At 36.0% G+C, this 17941-nt stretch overlaps 3 protein-coding genes across 14 annotated transcripts; 2 read left to right on the top strand and 1 right to left on the bottom strand.

Annotated features, from left to right (window-relative positions):
* The first annotated feature begins 956 nt into the window (after window positions 1-956).
* On the top strand, window positions 957-6284 carry LOC140880467 (protein LNK1-like). Of its 12 annotated transcripts, none has more exons than XM_073284945.1 (11): window positions 957-1091; window positions 1167-1308; window positions 1952-2045; window positions 2196-2811; window positions 2890-3211; window positions 3295-3369; window positions 3579-4005; window positions 4152-4258; window positions 5200-5345; window positions 5552-5687; window positions 5923-6284. In XM_073284945.1, the coding sequence occupies exons 4-11, from the start codon at window positions 2456-2458 to the stop codon at window positions 6019-6021; spliced, it is 1668 nt and encodes a 555-aa protein (XP_073141046.1). In that variant the 5' UTR covers window positions 957-1091; window positions 1167-1308; window positions 1952-2045; window positions 2196-2455; the 3' UTR covers window positions 6022-6284. The 12 variants fall into 12 exon arrangements, 11 of the variants coding, with proteins under 11 accessions (XP_073141046.1, XP_073141037.1, XP_073141044.1 ...); XM_073284936.1 differs by having other exon boundaries at window positions 2231-2811; XM_073284943.1 differs by having other exon boundaries at window positions 2231-2811; window positions 2893-3211.
* Window positions 6285-6970: 686 nt separating this feature from the next.
* Window positions 6971-9372, bottom strand: LOC140883249 (uncharacterized). Its single transcript, XM_073289641.1, has 4 exons — window positions 9141-9372; window positions 8918-9038; window positions 7834-8005; window positions 6971-7300 (listed from the first exon to the last, which is right to left on the bottom strand). The coding sequence occupies exons 1-4, from the start codon at window positions 9339-9341 to the stop codon at window positions 7078-7080; spliced, it is 717 nt and encodes a 238-aa protein (XP_073145742.1). The 5' UTR covers window positions 9342-9372; the 3' UTR covers window positions 6971-7077.
* Window positions 9373-10164: 792 nt separating this feature from the next.
* LOC140881639 (uncharacterized) lies at window positions 10165-17689 on the top strand. Its single transcript, XM_073287112.1, has 13 exons — window positions 10165-10574; window positions 12084-12157; window positions 12436-12519; window positions 12690-12770; window positions 13440-13520; window positions 13990-14082; window positions 14665-14844; window positions 15008-15075; window positions 15464-15515; window positions 16452-16505; window positions 16591-16683; window positions 17023-17089; window positions 17323-17689. Exons 1-13 carry the CDS (start codon window positions 10433-10435, stop codon window positions 17412-17414), a joined length of 1161 nt encoding a protein of 386 aa, XP_073143213.1. The 5' UTR covers window positions 10165-10432; the 3' UTR covers window positions 17415-17689.
* The last annotated feature ends 252 nt before the right edge of the window (window positions 17690-17941 follow it).

Here is a 17941-nt window from a genome sequence, read left to right on the forward strand (position 1 = left end):
TAATAATATTATGTCTGAATAAATTTTCTAAAGTCTCTTGTTCTTTCATGCTCATATTTTATAATTAAATTCATATACCATACGCCTTAAGGTAGAAAACAAATTAAGGCTGTGCTGGGTGTCGTTGAAGGAGCCTGTGCAGAAACCATCTGTTGCGACTGCGTGGTTGGAATGTGGAGCACCTCGTAAAACTTGGCAGGTATGACCCGACGACACTATGGTCAAAGAGGTTTTTGAATTTGATTAATCTTACGGAAGCATGTTGGACCCTAATCCAAAGTATATCGGCTGAAAACCTTGCGTAACCGATAGTTCGGCTTAGCCTGAACTGGTTCGATAGGTAAAACAATGCCACGTACAAAGGATTAAATGCTAAACACTTTATTAAGACAAATTTGGGGATCACTAGGAAGTTGAAACAAAGAAATTGGAGTGTAGGAAGTTAAGAGAAAGAAATGTTTGGGTTTGGGGATTTTAAAATAATTTGCCCTTGATATATATAAAATAATGCTAGAGGTACAACATATATCATGTACAACGATATTTACAACAAATATATCGTGAGATTTTGCTATTATATCGCGATATTACATTCAATTTATCATGAGATTTTGATAAATGAAATTTTTGTATTGAATTTTTTGTATTGTACAAATTAATGTACAAATTTGGTTGTACATGTAGCATCGTTCATATATATATTGATAAAAGGATTAAAATTGAAAAAATAAAAAAAATTGAGGGACTGGTCCGAATTTTACCCGTTTCGGCCCCGACAAACTAAATCTAGATAACACGTGGACCAATCACATTCCACAAATAGATCGTATCTCGACCCGCTACTCTCCACCACGAAATTAGCACTACCGTGCCGACCCTTGCCACGTGTCGGAATTTCCGTGACTCAGAATTAATTTATTCATTTTTCCATTAAAATATTCCACAAAAGCTGAACTCTGTGCTTGACAAAGATTCGGGCTTGGAGTTTGTGCAGGTGATTGTTCTTGCGAAGTTTTGTTTTACGGCGGATTTTTCGATTTCGCGATTTCCAGGTGGGTTTCGAGCGACCTTTCGTTCGAGAGTAGTTGGAGGTAAAAAAATTAGCTGAATTTTATTTTTTTTTGGTTTCTTGATTTGACTGGATTTCTTTGTTGTTTGGGGATCAGGATGGTTTGATCCATCTTTTAGAACCTCCTGGATTTTTCCTCCGAAGAATCGAATATTGGGTTTCTAGCTGGTGATTTTTGTGTAGTCAAGTTCCCAGTTCTGGTGTATTTTTCGATTTTGCTGAGTTCTCTTGATTTTCTGGTGAGTTTTCAGGAGATTTATTTATTTATTTATTTTTTGTGGCGGAATTCAGTTGAAGATATCATTTTTACTATTATGGATTTGTTGCTTTAACCAGATTTTTTTTAAACTTCTGTAACTTCCGGTGATAAGATCTATTCAATTTCCGAGTAAATTTGTTTGATAGTTGAGCAAGAAATAATTGGGGGAGATTTATGCCTTATGCAGTCCAATTAATGGCGTCGGCTGAGCTATATTTACTCTTTTATATTTTTTATCGATTGATTCAAAATTCTGCTGTATTTCTAGCAATAGTTTTTTTCCCAACATTTTTTATCTTTTAGCTAAAGTTGGTAAAAACCTCTTGATTGTTGAGTCTGATCTATACATTCTACCAGTGATATGTGACATATAATTTATCTTGTTCTTTTCTCGAACCAAGAGAAACTGCTCCGGGGTCTCCAGGACAAGCCACGGAACCATGAATTAAATCGGTCTTATAATGATCTTGTATTTTTATCAGCAAATAGACATTCTTTTCTCTATCCCTTTTCTGATTGGATGATATGGAAATTAACACAGCAGTAAAGTTGACCATAATGATTAGCTTCTCAATTGCTCTGATTTGTATTTCAATTGTTTCTCCGATGGACTAAAAATGGAGGTGAAGGAAGGATTTGTCCCACAAATATGAAGAGAACCACTAGTTTTGGTGCAGGCTAATGCTTCAAGGAATGTCAGACTTGTGTATGTACGAGGTAGGTCTCCTCCTGGCCTCGGCAGATGAATGTCAGACTTGCCTATTACTTGTATAGATAGGAACAAATGAGTTAAACATTATAGTTGGGTATTCTGCAAGTTTTAAGTATATTTCTGTCTAACTCATTTTAATGAAGTATTCCTCGCAGTTATTACAGCTAAAATTCTGTCACTGCTGCTACAGTTAGAAGATATAGCTTGGGATGAGTTGTGCCAGAGTGAAGATCATATAGTGCCCCACCCGGGTTCTAATAGTAGTGATGATCCTTCTGTCCTGGGTGAAAGCTGCCAAAATCCTCGGTTCAAAGGAAATACTACATCTATTTGTGCTGGAGATCAGTCTGTTCTTGCATGTGCTGGTCAGAGAAAAGAGCAAGGGAAAGTTTCAACTCTGAGTTGTCCAAGAAATATGATCTTGGGGCAAGATTCATGGTCTTCCACACCCAAGAGTGGATTTCCTACTTCATCTGACAGCAACTCAGTTAAAGAAGTATCGAGCATAGTTTCTGAGAATTCCAGTTTATCTGGCTTCAAAAATAATAACGCAGACTCCATTGGTAGTGAGAAATGTGAGAATGATACCATTCTCAATGATAAGATCGCTGTAGTTGATAACAACTCCTTTAGTTATCCACTTGACGACATAACTCAAACCAGCAAAGATATTGATTTCTTTGAGAATACCGAGGAGAAAGATCCCAGTGATTTCTTATATTATGGTTGGCCAGAAATAGAAAACTTTGAGGATGTTGACAGAATGTTTAGGTGAGTTATGAATTATCTTTCTTACCTTGGATGGAGTGTCATAACTATCATTCTGATCATAACCGCCGTGTCTTTCAGAAGTTGTGATTCCACATTTGGAGTTGGATCCAGTAAAGAAGATGAGTTGCGTTGGTTATCATTGGCCGATGATATTGGGGTGCCTGGAGATATGCCAAAGTCAGATTTTAAGTTTCCAAGTCCCGAGTCGATTGCAGTTGAAGAGATTTCAAAAAATAGTTATTCCTTGAATAGGTACTCTCACGAAGATTCTGCCATGGCTAGCTCATCGGAAAGGTTAAAAGAGAGTTCTATGCCCACGGAGAAATCAGATTCTTACATGTCTTCTGTGAATGAATTTGCAGTAACAGATAACAAAGATGGGCTCATCAGTAAAGAACGGGTAAGCACACATACATACATATATGTATATAATTAATGTTCTTTTCTCGAATCAATATACACACCACTTAGAAACTACTACAGGGAACGGGAATCAAGGGTAAAATTCAGTCCAAAAATTCAGCCGGCAGCCATGCCAAACCTGGAATTGGTGGAATGGTAAGTGAGATAGATTATGGTTTTAATCTCTACTGTGAAATCTTCCCTTAAATGATGAAAGAGGTATTTAATAAAAATCATGTGAGTTGGGCCTCTGTATATAGTTTTACGTTCTATTTATGCTTGTCAAAGTTGGAAGAAGGGCTACAGCTAGATCAGAGTTTGCCATACATGATTATAACTGCATTATTTGTATTTTGTATGTTTAGATCAAGGAGCACAAAAAACAGTCAAAGCTCCCACTCGCCATCCAGTTGGAGGGAAAAAGGAAAAAACATTATTTTGGAAATGGTAGTTTCGATTACGTTAGTGACCGGTCAAATTCTGGGGCTATGACCCATCCACTTTTCCCGTCTGTTTATAATCAACAGCAACACCAAACTGTGGGTCCAGATTTCTGTAATTATTTGCAGAATACTCCTTTTGTTCATTCAGACAGCAGCCATTTGTCCGATAAAACTTCTGTTGAGCCAACACCATTCTCTATCAAATCCGAAATGGACCTGACATATCCTTCGCCAAGGGAATCAGTGCATGCTTCCAATCAGTTGCAAACATTGGAGGGTTTTCATCCTCCGTTTCACAAGTCTGCCACTGACGGGGATGAAACTAAAGAAAGACTACATAATTTTCAAGGTAGTGGATCTTCATTTAGACTCTCACAATTGCATGTCCAACTTTTCAGGTCTTGCTGATTTTGGACTCAGTAGAAAATTTTACCTTTATAGAGTTAAATTTGAGAATCATAGTCATGTTGAGGAGTCAGCTAGTAATCCCTGCAGGATTAGGTCCATCAAATGTACATGAAAGCTCGAGTAGGAGTTCAGGTTTGGATGATATTTCACTTGAAGCAGCTATTTTGCGACAGCTTCAACTTGTGATGGAACAGGTAATAATTCAACGGTTGATGTTGGGCTTCATGACTTACAAGGAATGTGCCACTCTTATTCCAGCTTTTTTTTTGAGTGAACTTATTTCATCTACAAAGTTAGATGCTACTAGATGTGCATTAAGTCATCTTCATTTAAGTGAAACTTGTCTTTGATTCCATATGGTCTTTATTTCCTTGTAGCCTTTCACTTAGCTCCATAGATTTCGATAATACACTCGACTCAATTAATTTTCTTGTTGGGAGGGCCCGCATGGCATTTAACTTCAAGATGCATCCTGATATTTGGCAGATATAATTGAATTACTGATTATGAGCTGCCTGGATCCTAGATATTTATGCGTCTTTACATCCTTTATTTTCATGAAGTCACAGTTTAAACTTTAAAACATATTGAGCAGTACTTGTCTTATAAATAAATGACTTGTTTTTACATTCAGGCTCATTTTCTCATCCTTCCTCGGCTCTACAACCACAAAGTATTCTTTTTATTACCTTGCAAATACATTTCTCTTTCGCATGTCCCCAACAACTTAGGAATCCTGGAGAAATAGCCTGTGCTAACCTTTTATTTATATGTATTGTTTGCTAGTAACATCAAAGTCGGTATGAGTGATTCTGAGAGGAAAGAGTAGAAAGTGATTTTTAAGGGCTGGCTACAAAATGCAAATGCACCAGAATAGGTTTATATTTTGGGCATGGCTACTTAGGTAAGTAAATCCATCAGGTTCATGATCTACTCCCTCCTGGTATTGGATTATGCTACAATACTCTGGCGGAATAGAAATCGAAATTCCATTTTGCGTATTAATTTGTCATTGTAACTTGTGATGGCAAAAGTTCAAGTATGCTTATGCAAACCTAATATAGTATGATAGTGCTTTGTTCCTTTTCCCATCTAACTTTCTTGAAGTTCTATGTGGTTGACATTCTTGATTTAGTTGGATTTGAGAACCAAGTTATGCATAAGGGATAGTTTGTATCGTTTGGCTTGGAGTGCTGAACAAAGGCATGACCTCACAAACCAGAATGGTGGCTGTGGAGATGGAAGAGATGCCAGCGGAACCTCCATGACTGATGGAACCAAGTATGTGATATCTATCCTGGCTTTTAGATCTGTCTATTGTTGCAAAAACATCATACTTGCCAACTAAGTGAATACTGTTTATTAAGTTCCAAGGAATCGGTAACTAGGAAACACATTCATTCTCTGGACAAGCTGCAAACTTTGAGGCAGTTTGCCAACCATTAAACACGCAACTATTAATTTTCTATTTTCAACTTCCTGTTTAGGTGTGCTGGATTTATGGGCATGGAAACTGATACAAACCCCTTAGACCGCTCAATAGCGCACTTGCTCTTTCACAGACCTTCAGACACATCTGCTGTACCTGCCCTTGATTCTTCGCCTTTCAAGTTACCAACAATGGTAAGCATTTGATGCATTGGAAGTGGTGGATCCATTGTGGGGATAATCAGCACTCGTCTTCCCTTTCAAATGAAAAAGCAACAAATTTCATATAATTCCAAAATGCAAGTTTTAATTTATTGAGTCCCTCTTACTTAATTTCCTACTCTGCCACTATGCTTTGGATCTTACCTTGCATTCAACTAATAAGCAATCATTTATCGCGCATTATCTCAACTTATGATGTCTCGACCAGGTTCACGGGTCCATCACTTGTCAGCCGGTAATGGTCGATAACTTGGTCGTTCAGGAAGAAATATCAGCTAAAACAGAGAACCAAGGCTTTGAATGTTGACTCAAAATGTTGGAAGTACCTCCGTAAGCGTGTAGTGTTCTCCGAAGATCCATGTGTTACATTGTCTCATTTTGCTGATGTTGTAACTTTTGTTTCTGGTTATCGTTCTAATCTGGTGCGCATCCTTGCATCGGTTTGCGTATTAAGCTGTTTAAATCGCAAAAGCTTAGATTATTCCGGATATCTGGTACCCGTGTTGTTGCATTTGTTGGTGATCTCTGGAAATATATTTTTATAAAAATTCACAGCATTCAATTTTTCAACCATTATAAAAACTAAGATAACCGTACACACACTAGTGTGTATAAAATAATATAATATATATAGTATATTTATGTATAAATATTATATTTTTATTTTTCAGTAATTTTTAACATTTTGTTTTTTTATTTCTAAAATAAATTTAAAAGTTGTTAAGAAAAATAGAGAAATATATATAAATAAAATTAAATTTACTTATTTATATAATATGAGGACAATTTTGAAAAAAAAGTTGGTGTCTTCTATCCAAGGTGCTCAACTATTATATATAGAATAGAAGATCATGGATTACTATATTATATCTAATTATATTTCGAAATACTTCATATATTATTCAAATGTCACTGTAATTTACAAGATCTGACTTGCTACATCTGCTGTATTGAATTAGTTCTTACAAAAGAAAATCAACAAATAATTTATGAGAACAGAACTGTATATACTTTGCACTACTAAGGGATAGCTGTAAACGTGAAACTTGGGATGAAACTGCCACGGGAAATATATGAAGTTCTTACACCAGCTACGAAAACAACTACACTAATCAAGAAAAGACATTCCCACAAGATACACATTACAACATGTTCTTACACCAGCTGTTTTTTCAATTGCAACTGAAAAAGTTCAGCAACACAAGTTCACTAGTTCTACAAATTTTGACCTTTCGAACTAGATTAACACGACAAAATGCATCCAACCATAATTTTATAAGCTGATCAAACTGCTGTCTTAGCAAATCAAAGTGCTGTCAAACTAGATTAACATGACAAATGCATCCAACCTTAATTTTATAAGCTAATCAAACTGCTGTCTGAGATGCATCTCAGTCTCACTTTTCCATGATGCATGTGAAGATTGCCCTCTCATTCTTTTACTCTTTTCCTTGTCTTTAATGGTTGATCCCTTCTTCTTAGCAGGCTCTTTATCTGAATCTGCCGGAGGACGGTCACCACACACAGGGCAGATCATTCCCTTTGCATGAGAATAAGTTTTAGGAATCCCACACTTCACACACATCCTGAACCACAATGCATCTGTTACTTCCACAAACCAACCTAAAATAGATGACTCTGCAAATAGTGCTAGATTTCGAGAGCATAAATTACAACGGCTTTCCTAAGAAGAACCCAAATTACAAGACCTCATGGGTAAGATTTTTTGTTTTTTGTTTTCTTTTTATACAATGGGGTGGGGATATACCGACATTAACATTTTTTCAATTTATCATCTGGGTATAATTTCAACCGACAGGAGACAAAGGTTGTGAATTTTTTGTGCACTGGGTGGAAGGTGGGCGTACATGATTCACAGTCTTCTGATACCAGTAACCAGCATAAACATTTTCAAAGATCATGGAGGCAGATACCACATTAATTGTGTGGTTAGGGCGTACGGCACAAGGCATACGGCATACCTCAGGCATGGTAAACCATCACAAACTTGCCGGTTACTGATTGCTTATGGGTGTGTCGATGGATTGTATTGTGTATTTGATCCATTCTACACAGATTAAGTCGGGATCTTCACAAGAAGAGGCATCAGGAGGCATACCTCAGAAGCTCGGCAGCATCTTCTGCATTGGGATTGCTAACTGTTGCCACACGTTTCCCTCCTTGTGCTGTTCCTGTAGCACCGGATTGGCCTTGGGGGGCTGTGTTTTCTACATCGCTTCTCACTCTCTCTCGGATTCCAACTAATTGAGCCTTAGACTCCACTACAGCACCTTTTCAGCAGCATATAATAAACATTATAGAAGTGTGACAATACATACTCGAACCTCAGAGGTAAATGGATGAGATAGTTCTTACAATCTCTAATCTGTCAAGAGAATTTTCTGAAAGAAAAAATATTCCTTTTGACTCTCCATTTCGTTTAAGTTCATTAAGTGCAGATTATTTGTGAAGGTAAAAAATACCATCTTTGAAACAAGCGGCAATATAACATGAAGGAACAGACAAGCCACGCAGCCTGATGTTCATAGCGAAATGCCTACAGTATTATATGACCAACCATACAGCCTGTTGTTCATAGAGAAATGCCTACAGTATTATATGACGCTGCAACAATCATTTATCATTGTGCACCAAATAAGAACAAGGAAGCACAAAAATGCAAACATATTGGAGTAAATAAGAAGCATGTTTAATGGCACTTGAGGATAACAAGCATCACAGAATGCTAGGTTTTGCAGCAGTTTGCTAACTGCCAACAACTAAATCACATGTAAACTATATATCTCAACTTGGATGTCAAAGGTAGTAAAATTGCGCAGGCACTCGTCTAGAAACCAATCTCTAACTTGCAACACCTTCTAAACTCTGCAAGAGCCCCTATAGTATAGTATATATACCACCAGAATGGCTCATTGATCAGGTTGATTCACAAATGACACTTCTTTAGAACAAGCTGATTACTCCCATATAGTATATATACCACCGGAATGGCCAGATGACCAGTCCCCAACTACTGAGCGAGCAACTAAACAAAAAGAATGGGAAATCAAAAGCTCCATGAGCAATTTCTAAATAATTTTACAGCATGGTTTCATGAGGCCAAGGGATTTTCCACGAGAACACATGGACACAATAAAGAAAAATCTTTCTGTTTAGTTTTGTTAAAAAGTATATGTATTCACCTGATGGCAAATGCTTTTTATCTTTATGGTTTTTCCGGCCACCATGCCTCAACTGCTGCACAACCCCCTTCTGCGGATCTTCTTGCACGCTATGGTTCAGAAACTGCGGCGGGCCTGCAATCTCCAATAATTCCCCCCCACCAAACACGAGAAATACAAGAATTTGAGCAAGACCCGGATTTCAGAAACTGAACCAATCACCAAATAATCGATAGTTACTTACCTCGGAGAAGACGTCGAATGCCGAGGGTAAGGAGGAAGAAGACTGCGGATTGGGGTCGAACAAGGGTTTGTAGGAACGGGTCTTAGGAACGGCGTCGTTTGCATCATCTTCAGACGAGATTTGTTCTATCAACAAGTGCTCGTCGTTGATTACTTCATCTTCCTCGGCAGAGGAGTAGCTCTGCAGCAGTGTCAAGCTCATCTTTTTCTTCTTCCTCTGGCTCCTCTCAAGATTTGATTCAGTGCGCAATATATATTGTATTACTATAATTGGAGAAAAATCCCTATTCAGAAATTCAAATTGTTGGTTAATTTTTAAAATAATAATTGATATTCATAGTTTTATACTTTTTTTATTTTTATTATTATTATTTTTAACACGTACATTTTATAAATAATGTTTTATTATGATAATGTTTATGAATAAGTTTTTATTATTTGATTTGCTATATTATTTTCAAACTAAACATGCGAAAATAAATTTCTAACTCATTAAAATATACGCGTATGAAACTTAAATATATAGAGAGAAATTGATAAAAATAATACTATCGGATTGTGTTAAAGATTTGTGTTTAAAAGATGTTCAAGTTGATGGAGTATGTAAATTATTGGTCAAAGATTAGTTTAATTTCTTTACTAACATTTTTTTAAATTAGTCTATCACACAGAGGTTGTTACACAGAGGTTGATGATTTATCCAATTCGCACAAAAAAATAACAACTACGATTTTCACATTATAAAAAAAAATTTGTTTCACGCGTGCGTGGGATGGTTTCTCACGAATTCTTGTCTTGCTAAATTTTGTTATATATAATCATTTTTAATGTTTCTAATTACGATATTATAAATTTATTTAATTTTCATTTAACTTTATGTATTATAATATGATGTAATTGATTTGTTATGGTTAAAATTAACCATAAAATTTTTAAAAAACTAAATTTCTTAATTTTTTTTTGTAACAATAAAAAATATAATGATTAAATAAATTTAGAAAGTTTTAAAATGGAAATATCAACCACAGTATTATCGCAAAAACCGAAGGGGGTGCCTTGATTCTAGCCTAGGTGAACCAGATTCAACACAAGTCAAAGGTAGCCATTTCCTCTGCCGTCCACCTTCTACGGTGGCCTCGGGGTACGATTATCATCTCCTGTTGCCTGAAAAACGAAGAAATCCGCCTGGGGAGGTTCGAGTTTTATCTCAAATTGATGCGCATGAAGTAAGAATCGTTGATTTTGTTGAGTATTTATAGTTGTAGACGCCCTTTGTGTGTATCCTCCGTATACATGGATAAGGTGTACAGTAAGCTGCGGAATTTGGATGCGTACCCTAAAATCAATGAGGATTTCTTCAGCCGTACGCTCTCCGGTGGTGTTATCACGCTCGTCTCCTCTATCATCATCTTCGTGCTTTTCGTTTCTGAATTCAGTATGTCTTCTAGAACTTTTCTGATTTCATCTTCTCGTTTTTTTTCTTGTTTTTTTTTTCCTTTTACCCTGTTGATGTTTGGAGCTTTCCGAGGTTTGAATAGTTATGTGTTGCGGTCGTGTTATGTTATTCTGATTAGTTTCTTAGTTTATATTAAATTTTGTTGGGTGTTGGGGTGGTGGTGGAAGGCATCTAAATGCAGTGTGGGGTGGGGGGAAGCCAGAGTTAAATTTATGAAAGCATGAAAAAGTATTTGGGATGACTGGCATGTTTAGAAGTAATTATTACATTATTATTATCTATGAAGTAGATCCCTTTTCTTTTTCGTGATTTTAGTGAGAAAAGTTGTGTAGTGTACATGTAGGGAACTTGAGTTCTTGAGGGTTTACTGCTGATTGAAGCATCGTTAGGATCTGGCACAAATGACTCATGAAATCACTTAACAAGAAGTAGAAAATGCTAGTTTTAAGTTAATGTATGTACTTACCATTTTCTTTATTTTGGAGAATCTGGATTTGTATTGAGTTGACGGGCGGTTTTGAGTTATATAGTTTTATCTTATTATTAGTCGTTAATTATTGGTAATTTATTATTAGTTGTTAATTATAGGATGATACCAATTTCATCTATTTTAGGGTCTCCATTTGTTCCAACCTATTCCAATGCAGCTAATTTGGATTTGTGAATGAAGATGCAAAATCTGTGTTTTGCTTATAAATCAAGCAATGCCCTGTGTACTGTGCAACTGAATTATTTGGGGAGTAACTTGAACGTGATAACTATTTAGATAGGTCTTCAGTAATTGGAAAACTAGGAGTTTCCATCTCTAAAGATAAGTCTCTGATCTCTGAGACTGGTTGTCATGCGACTTATATGATGTAGACGCTATGGAGTTTGTCTGGCTTCTTCTGATACAGAGTAATTAAATTGTCCATTAACTTGACGGGGAAGAAGTGTTTCCGGCTCTTGGTAACAGATATAATGCTGTTTAGGCCATAAAGTGGAGAATGAATAGACAAATGAACTTTTTGTTGCATTTGACTGTGGAGTGCGGAATCATATATAGTGTGGATTTACCAGTCAGTTGATTCTGTTTGAGCAACACCATAATTTGGACAGGGAAAGACATTAATTTATTTTTTCATCAGAAAGCATATTAATAGTATACACCTTTGTATGTTATATATAAATATGATCTAACCAACGATTGTTTGAGTTAAACTACTATCATTCATGAAAATTCTAGTTCATCGCATTTTTGTTACATTTCTTACCTTTGAATTTTTCTAAGACCATTGCTCGTGAGAAACCCATCAATTTTGTGGCTTTTTCATACATATGAGCTTTCATATTTGGTTGTGTTAGATAATACCAAGATCATGCTATCGTGCTTAAATCTTACAGAATCCACTTACCTTTTCGTCAAGCTTGGAATCGATTCTTTCAAAAGTTTCATTGTTGCTTCTATACCCTTACTTATACAGCGTATTTATTGGCTTCTTGTTGCAGGATTATACCTTCACACGGTTACTAATACAAAGCTAGTAGTAGACACGTCTAGAGGAGGAAAATTGCATATTAATGTAAGATAACTGTGTAATGTCTACCATTATAGAAACTTAATCCCGAAAGTTGAACTGTATTCTTGAGTTTGTTTATGTACTTGCAGCATAATTTATCATTTTAAGTGCAACGAGGTAGTTAAGTCACCTTAAAATTTGTTCATTACCCCGTTACAGAACTACAGAACTTAAGTTATTTGTTCACTTTTTATACCCCTCGTTCCGTTCATTTAAGCCATGGACATTAGCTTCATGCCTATCAATACTATTTATTAATTTGCTTCTTAATTTAATTGCAGTTTGATGTTACCTTTCCTGCCATTCCATGTACATTGCTGAGTGTTGATGCCATGGATATCAGTGGGGAGCGACATCTAGACATAGTATGTATGCGATGGTTCTTTCCATTTTGTTTTCAATGTCTCTGTATCTTGTTTATGTTTCAACCTAACTTTCTTGGCTTTTATTTTAGTCCCAAACATTTCTACTGACCTCCTGACAGCTCCCCAGTTTCTGTATATTGGTTGCGTAATTTGCTTCGCTGAACCTGCAGAGACATGATATTTTCAAGAAAAGAATTGATTCTTATGGCAAAGTGGTAGGGACGAGACAAGATGGCATTGGTGCTCCAAAGGTTGGTGAAAACATAAAATGCATCCTTCATTGATCCAAGTCACAATCTTTTGTGTCCTTTTGTGGCCCTTTTTTCCTTTGGTGTCCTCATAATTCCTCGTGTTATGATTATTAACCTTCCATGGTTTTTGTATCAGTTGATGAATTAGAGTCCTGTGCATGTTACGTACCTTTTGGAGGAATTATGAATGTTTTTTCAACTCATGCATAATTGGTGTGTCCTGCACTGAATGTTGATTAACTTTTTCTCATCATAGTTCCTGTGTAGGACTTTTTAGCCTTGTGGCTATGTGCCAAATATCATCCGAGGGGAATTGAAGACAATTAATTTCCCATCCAGTTAGTCAGAACATAATTTACTCTGCATGTTTATGTCAATTATCATTTTGGAGGAACTTCAGAAGAAACTATTTTCTCATCCAGTGGAATGGAAAAAGTATTTTATTGAGCCACTAGCTTTCTTTTGCTACTCTTATGAATTTCTGTGAAAGCTTCACCTTAACAATGCTGTTAGAACTTCAAATCACTTACTAAGGCATCTGGTTTCTTGCATTTATCCCGTTCGCTTAGCCTCTGCATGTGTTATTTAAAGTGTATATTAAGATCCAGAAGTCTTTGAATAGACAGTGCTCTCGCTCTCTCTAAATCTGTATTTATTATATCTTTTTAGATCGAGAAGCCTTTGCAGAGACATGGGGGCAGGCTTGAGCACGATGAGAAGTATTGTGGATCATGCTTTGGTGCAGAAACGGTATCGCTACGTGATACATTTATTTTATTTTTATATTTATGTTATTTACTTAGCTAGGAGACTCTATGTGGGATGTTACACATTTGGGTGGAATTCTGGAGCTCTTTTGTTAGAAACGAATTTTCAACCACTGGGTTGCCCATACATGTAACTTTTGGGTACCCGTCACTTCAAAAATTTTGTTGTCATAACCTACATTGTGATAGGGAAATAATTACATATTTTCATGCTTCAGCGATTCTGGTAAATAACGTGAGAAAGCAAACCAAAGAGCTTAATGAAAATTTATTAGTTATTATGTGTTCTCTGTTTTTGTTTTGATGATTGTCAAGACAACAAGGAGATTCAAATTTGATTCACATGTTTCGGTTTTACTTTTTTTTAAAAATGTTCTAGGCAGTGTAAACATAGGTGCACTGAACTGTGCAGATGTAAATCTTTGATCATCACCACTATTTTATTTTTGCAGACGGACGATGAATGCTGTAATTCGTGTGAAGAAGTTCGTGAAGCATATCGAAAGAAAGGCTGGGCAATAACAAATACAGATTTGATTGATCAGGTTGGAGGAACACAGATTTGATATTAATTTTTTTCTAATTGAGTTGTCACAATTTTTTTGTCTTTTTAAATTAGAAGGAAATTGGTTTTAAAAAAAAGAAGGAAACTGCAATTTGTTTTCAAAAAAATGCTGTAATGAAAAAGACGAATGTGGCATATTGGAATCTAATTCGGACAGGATGCTAATTCATTGTAATTGATATTAAATTTACTGGAATACTCGCCATTAGTCATTGGCTGCCAATAGAACTATTGTGTAGTTGTCACTAGCAAATTCCTTCAATTTTTCAAGTGCTTTGGCTCTAAGTTATATGTTGATTGTGTGCCTTTTTTCAATCGCCAGTCTCTGTCTCTGTCAAACGATGAAGCACATTTCTTCGCTAATCACCAACATTCCATGTACATGGAAGTGCCTTGTGCTGTTTAGATTCATTCTGAGGCTATAACTAAAGATGATCATATGTGATTGCATTTGTGAAACCATCTTGAAAGCACAGCCATTCTTACACTCTTATTGATTCCTCCTATTTTTTCTCGTATGAGGTCATTTTTCTGTGCTATGATATTATTTTAACGTATATAGTGCAAAAGAGAAGGCTTCGTTGATAAAGTAAAAGAGGAACAAGGTGAAGGATGCAATATTCACGGATCTCTGGAAGTGAATAAAGTGGCAGGGAATTTTCATTTTGCCCCTGGTAAAAGCTTTCACCAGTCGAACTTTCAGCTGCTAGATCTCCTCACTTTTCAGACAGAAAATTATAATGTGAGGAACTGTCTAGTTTTTGGTTCAGTTTATTGTGCTCTCATTATAATTTTTCTTCCTCTTCGATCTCCATGTTATAGATGTTGAATTACTCACTTCTAGTTTATTTTCATATTCGAACATGATACAGATCAATTTACTGTTTTCATGGTATTCCATGCAGATAAGCCACACGATCAACAAGTTAACTTTTGGAGATTCTATTCCTGGAATTGTAAATCCACTGGATGGGTAATAGAACTTACATGCAGGCCTTTAATCTAGAATATGAAATTTTTGACAATGCGTTGGCATTTTGAATTGACCTCATGAGGGATTGATATTTGACCCTAGTTTGACAGTTTTCTAGCCATTCCCTTTTGTATCAATTTATATGTGATAATTCATGTGTTTCATGTGTTTTCGAATCCTGCATGTCCTTTGGTGTGGAGTAATGTCTTTTGATGTGAAAAATACTGAGACAAGAACATTTTTTTCTCCTCCCCTTGCTAAAATATGGTAGCTGACACCAGGATTTGGGAAGAATATACGGAAACTTTTTTAGATACATATGGTTGTCAAGTTATTGTGCATTTGTTTTTCGTTTTTGTAACCATTAATCATTTCTGTGAATATTCAGTGTGCAGTGGTTACAAGAAACCCCAAATGGAGTGTATCAGTATTTTATCAAGGTCAGTGCTCTAAGGGAACCTTCCCTGTCCCCGACCTATTTTATTTTACTCTCACAGAGGAGATCACACACTCTTACACGCCCTTAAAACATGTATCAACTTTTGTTTGGATGTTCGTTTACAAAAAAATGATTTTAATTGCCATCTTAGATTTCTGATGATCTTGATCCCTTGAAACAAATCTGCTGACTATTTTGGTTAAGGATACCCGTGATTGTCTCATTGTAAACCAATCACACCCGTGAAATAAATTCCATTGTACTCTAATTAATTGAACAATTTTAATTTGACATTTTCATAGTTCACAATCCCCTGCTCCATTACACTTCTAAATTGAGGCATTAGACCATTTTATAAGATCTTCTGCGGCAGGGATTGGTTGTTTATAAAACTTGGTTAGGGACTCAAATATAGTTATGGACTTTAATACATTGAGCCCAAACCTAAAGAGGGCCTAAGAGTCACAATCACAAAGCCTTGGAAGAATCTAGAGAAGGGGAATGGAATAAATATGTTAAGAAGAGAATGGTGGTGTTCATTTGGTTATTTGTTTTCTCTACTATCGAGACTAGTTTAGACTAGGGAAAAACTATGATTTAGCTAGGGTTGGCCGTTTGTATACAGAGTTCATCTCTGGGAAAGAATTACGTATTTCAGTTTGTTCAATCAATATTATCGTAAATGCTTTTGATTGTGTCATATCTCTAAATCCTTGAGGCCAAGTGACCAGCAGCTTAACAAACTTGCATCAAACCATTTTAGTTTTCCATCCCTCTTCATTGTCGTTCATAAGCGAAATTTGGTGCTGGAAAGAAAAGGTGGATGTATTTTTTATGTTTGCTGCTTTGAAAATTGCAAGACTTCAAATGCTTGTGACACCCCGTCATCTGAAAGATCTAAAAGCTTGGACGTCTAAGTTGCTTGTGGGCTTTGCAGGTGGTTCCAACCATACACACCAATATTAGAGGTCATACTATTCAGTCAAATCAGGTACTAAGCCTTTCAACATTGCAACTCCTGTATAAATATTTCCGTTGATGTCTTTGATTTCATGAAACTGCTCGTATGCATTCAGTTTTCTGTGACCGAGCATTTCAAGAATTCTGAAATGGAGCTGACCAGGTCTGCTCCTGGAGTTTTCTTCTTCTATGACCTGTCTCCCATAAAGGTAAGCTTTATAACATAACTACAAAGCTTTAATTAGAAATCTAGGAATTATTTTGTCGAAACTTGGTATTTCGAACTGTTCCTGTAAAATTCATCATTCTTGCCCAGACCTAGAAAGGTTGTGCATTCTCATCCATTTTGAGAAACTATTTTTGTGATTTATTATGCTCTGAACTTGATGCATAATGAATTAATGACTAAGATACCACACATATATTTGAATTTCACAAATTATCTTGCTCTTGGTGTTTTTTTATAGGGGAAACTAAGGTTCTTTAAGATACACTATTTTTTGAACTAACTTACATCTTTTTTATTATAACCGTGTGTATTATTGCAGGTTACTTTCACAGAAGAGCATACATCATTCTTGCACTTCCTAACACATATCTGTGCCATAATGGGAGGTATGTATATTAGTTTATTACTTGATTTGCGTCTCATTTCTGCTTTTGTAAGAAAAATAGCTTCGCCATGTTTTAACATGTTAACTAAATTCCAGTACTTATAGCCATCACGTTTCCGGCTTAGGGGACAGTGGATTCTTGAAGGGATGAAGATTCACTTTCCTGGCCATATGTTTTCAACTGATTCTGGAAACAACCTAGTGTCGTAATTCCTTGCATTTTCATATTTCCAGGTGTATTCACGGTTGCTGGAATAGTGGATTCTTTCATTTACCATGGTCAGAAGGCACTGCGGAAGAAACAAGAACTTGGTAAACTCAGGTGAAAACATGAGATTTCATCAAACAAAGAAAATGCGCAGCTAAGAACACCACATGGCTTCAACTGTCAGTTATTGAAAGAGCTGTGTTCCCTCATGCTCAAGAAGCAAGACATGAAGGCTTATTCGAGTACTAGTCTGATTATGTTTGTAGCCTGTAGGCGTTTTTTTTTACCTCTGTTTTGATCTTAAAATCATCGCTCTTTTTGTTGGTGCTGCATTTTATGAAATATTGGCTTTGATTCAGTTGCCAATTTCAGTTATCTATATATTTTATTAAAGCTTATACAACTTGTCTATATCATTTGGTCACTACTGGCTAGCTTTCTGGTATGCAAAACAAATTGATTGAAAAAAAGTTGGAAGCTTTTTTTAATCTTGGTGAATGGTTGCATAGTGTTCTCATATTTATGGGCTCAAGTATCAACACGATAGTAGTTTTATAATGTAACTTGATGGTTTTGCTTCGAAAGTCAATTCAATATGATTTAACTTTTTCTTGTATAATATATATCTCTGACGAGATCGATTCA

Source organism: Henckelia pumila, chromosome 2, assembly GCF_033568475.1.
Source record: "Henckelia pumila isolate YLH828 chromosome 2, ASM3356847v2, whole genome shotgun sequence".
Lineage (NCBI taxonomy): Eukaryota > Viridiplantae > Streptophyta > Magnoliopsida > Lamiales > Gesneriaceae > Henckelia > Henckelia pumila.